This window comes from Sinocyclocheilus anshuiensis, unplaced genomic scaffold (genome assembly GCF_001515605.1).
Source record: "Sinocyclocheilus anshuiensis isolate Anshui unplaced genomic scaffold, SAMN03320099.WGS_v1.1 scaffold579, whole genome shotgun sequence".
Lineage (NCBI taxonomy): Eukaryota > Metazoa > Chordata > Actinopteri > Cypriniformes > Cyprinidae > Sinocyclocheilus > Sinocyclocheilus anshuiensis.
Window position 1 is genome coordinate 1,076,248 of NW_015551075.1, and position 3,255 is coordinate 1,079,502.

Here is a 3,255-nt window from a genome sequence, read left to right on the forward strand (position 1 = left end):
ACTTGAGGGGGAACACTGCATAAAAATTGTCTGGAATGTCTGGAATTTTTCACTTGTTTGTATTTAAAATGTATTCAAATAATACTATAATCTTATCCATTAGCGGTAACACTTTATTTTAGGGTCTCTTAACTATTTGCTTATTTAGCATGCATATTACTAGAATATTAGCCATTTATTAGTACTAATTAAGCACATATTAATGCCTTATTCTACATCCCTAATCCTCCCCAATACCTAAATTTAACAACTACCTTACTAACTATTAATAAGCAGCAAATTAGGAATTTATTGAGGGTAAAGTCATAGTTAATAGTGAATAAGTATTCCCTATTCTAAAGTGTTACCGAATTAGTATAAGAATAATAATATGTTAAAAAGTATTATCAAAAAAAGTATAATACTTAAAAAAATAATAAAAAACTTAAGTAATTTTAGCATTACAGTGTAGTTCTTCACTGAGAATTCAGCTATAAATAAGATGTTTACATGGTCTTGAAACGTTTACACATTATTGCTCTAAAGCGATTTGTCTATGGAGAAGGTGGCTGGGATTTGGACTGTTACGGTCTAGTAAGCCCACTGAACATGAGGTTATGAGCCGTCACACATATCAGTAAGAGTCCGCTGATGCTAATGGAATCAGACAGGCAGCAGAGGCGCTCTCACCTTCCTCCTGCATTCTGGATGTTTCTGTCAGCAGTTAGTGCTGTCGGTACAGGTGCGCCGCTGTCTACCGACTGTCACAGTAACCCCATAAACACACTGCCTAACAAGGACAAACAAGAGAGCTGTGAGCAAGTGAAGCTGCAGAGTAGAAAGATGCTTTAAATGCACTTTTGTCATTTGTTGGTATGTCATTTTCATGGTGTAAAGTGCAAACAGAAAGCTTACACTCAGTCAGTATCTTTATGGAAACTATTATGAACTGATGTACAATATAAAGTGTGGAATAAAATGCATCCGCTCAACCATGTCAGCATTCTGAGCTCATTTTGCTACCTGAAATCGCTCAAAACTAATGGCAACTTCAGTGCTAGTGTTTCCACTTTAATGTTTTCATATATGGCATACTGATGCATAAAAGCAGCTTTTTTTCTTCTATTGAGAAAAAAGTTAATCCCACACTGAAATTGGTTTAATGTATATGTAGGCCAATATGTTTGACGTTTAATTTGCATCAAATCAATGTCATGTCAAGTTTTTGACGTCAATTTGATTTGAATATTTGATCTGTTTTTTTTTTATGTCAAACTGAAGTCTTTTCAACATCAATTTGCCACTGGGATGGATCCTCTGCAGTGAATGGGTGCCGTCAGAATGAGAGTCCAAACAGCTGATAAAAACATCACAATAATCCACGCCACTCCAGTCCATCAGTTAATGTCTTGGGAAGCAAAAAGCTGTGTTTTAACTTCAGATGAGTCCATAATATCGCTTTTTTCCAGTGAAAAGTCGTTTTATCTGAATCAGGAGAGAAATCTGCACAGAACAAGCATGTTTACAAAACCAAAACAATTACGGAGTCCTATTTTGGCCAGAAGTGACCGTTTAAAATTAAAACGCCTTAATATGGATTTGTTTCTTTCAAACACGCAACTTTTCACTTCACAAGACGTGAAGGACTAGAGACTTGAAGGATTGATGGACTGGAGTCGTGACCTGAGGGTTTCAGCAAATTTTCATTTAAAAAATCAATTTTAAAACAGTGAGAATATTTCACAACATTTATGTTTTTACTGCATTTTTTATCAAATAAATGCAGCCTGGGTGAGCATAAGGCCTTGGACATACTAGACGATTTTCAAATCTTAAACGATTTTAAAATCATGGGAGACCACAGACATGAAGACAGTTCAACCGATTTTTAGCCTTATAACCCTCTGAAGGCACACACTAGACGATTTGACCAGACCGCGAGACCACACACTTGTCTATTGTAGGAACGATTTCACAGTGACCCTGACACGCGATCTCATGGACACTCATGAGATCAAACATGACTAGAGAAGAAAAACAAATAGAGGACAATCAACGTTGTCAGCTGGCTCTCCTGGCGCGCGTTCTGTTTCACAGTGAAAAACAAAGTATAGAAAAGAATATGGGTAATGTTCTCTGCTTTCATGGCATGTTTGTGGCTGCCAAGTTTCATCTACAGAAGCACGCGACATCCGGTAGGTGACGCTTGCTATCGCGGGTATCACGTCAGAGGCGGCCCGAACATGTTTGATACTTACTATTTGATTTCGGGGACGCTCTGTCTCGATCGGGAGCAGATAAATAATCGTAATGACACCACACAATAGAGGATTTTTTGGACAAAAAATCTTTTGCGACAAGCTGCGAATCGGGCCACACCCCCCGATCATTCGGGGATGCAAATCGGGCTTAAAATCGTCTAGTGTGCAGCCAGCCTAAGAGACTTCTTTCAAAAAATCTTACCAGTTCCAAATGTACAGTATAGCGAATGAATAATGAAGAATGAAAGTCATATACTTTGACATATAGGTAAGAAAATAATATTCAAATTTGAATTTTATGGTGAACTATTCCTTTAAGATTTTCAGTAGGTGAGCTACTTAAGGAATTGCTTTGAGATCCTTTTGAAGTGCTCAGAAAGGCCAGTTATAAAAGACTCAGAATTGAACGATAAAGGAAAATGGAATTCCTCTTTCAAAGCTGTTACTTGGTTATAAATTTATAATCTCAAGATTAAAAATGAGTTTAAAATTATGGCAGTTTTTTGTATTTGTATTTTACAGAGGGGCCTGAGATGAAGACGTTGATGGCTGTCATGTAATGATTACTTTTGAAGTTTACAGGGCTCAGTTTTTTATGACTGCTGAATATTAAAATTCAATGAACACACCACGTTTAGTTTAGCTTTTCAGTTTGATCTGTCAACCCTGCTTTATCTGTCTGTTGTTAAAGCACAGGCCAGGTTTTCTTTGCCCGGAAGGCATGTTTAATAAAGTAGAGGTCAGCAGAACTTCTTATGCAGGTGTCTGCAGTGCAAGAGCTTATTAAACCAGGGCAGAGCAGCACTGCAGAGAAAGCAGAGGGGGAAAAACTGGCACAAATCTGAACACTGTTGCAGAACACACTATACTCATGATTATTCTTGATTGTTGTTGTATTTAATTGATTATTATTATATTCTATATTTTATTTATTTAATTTCCATATCTATCTATCTATCTATCTATCTATCTATCTATCTGTCTGTCTGTCTGTCTGTCTGTCTATATCTATCTA

General features: G+C 36.8%; 1 protein-coding gene across 1 annotated transcript in view; it reads left to right on the top strand.

Annotated features, from left to right (window-relative positions):
* LOC107662320 (lysosome-associated membrane glycoprotein 1-like) overlaps positions 1 to 2,800 on the top strand; it is a 9,598-nt gene extending 6,798 nt beyond the window's left edge. The window contains exon 5 of the mRNA XM_016452306.1: positions 2,763 to 2,800. Within this exon, the coding sequence (XP_016307792.1) occupies positions 2,763 to 2,800 (38 nt within the window). The remainder of the gene's footprint in view (positions 1 to 2,762) is intronic.
* The last annotated feature ends 455 nt before the right edge of the window (positions 2,801 to 3,255 follow it).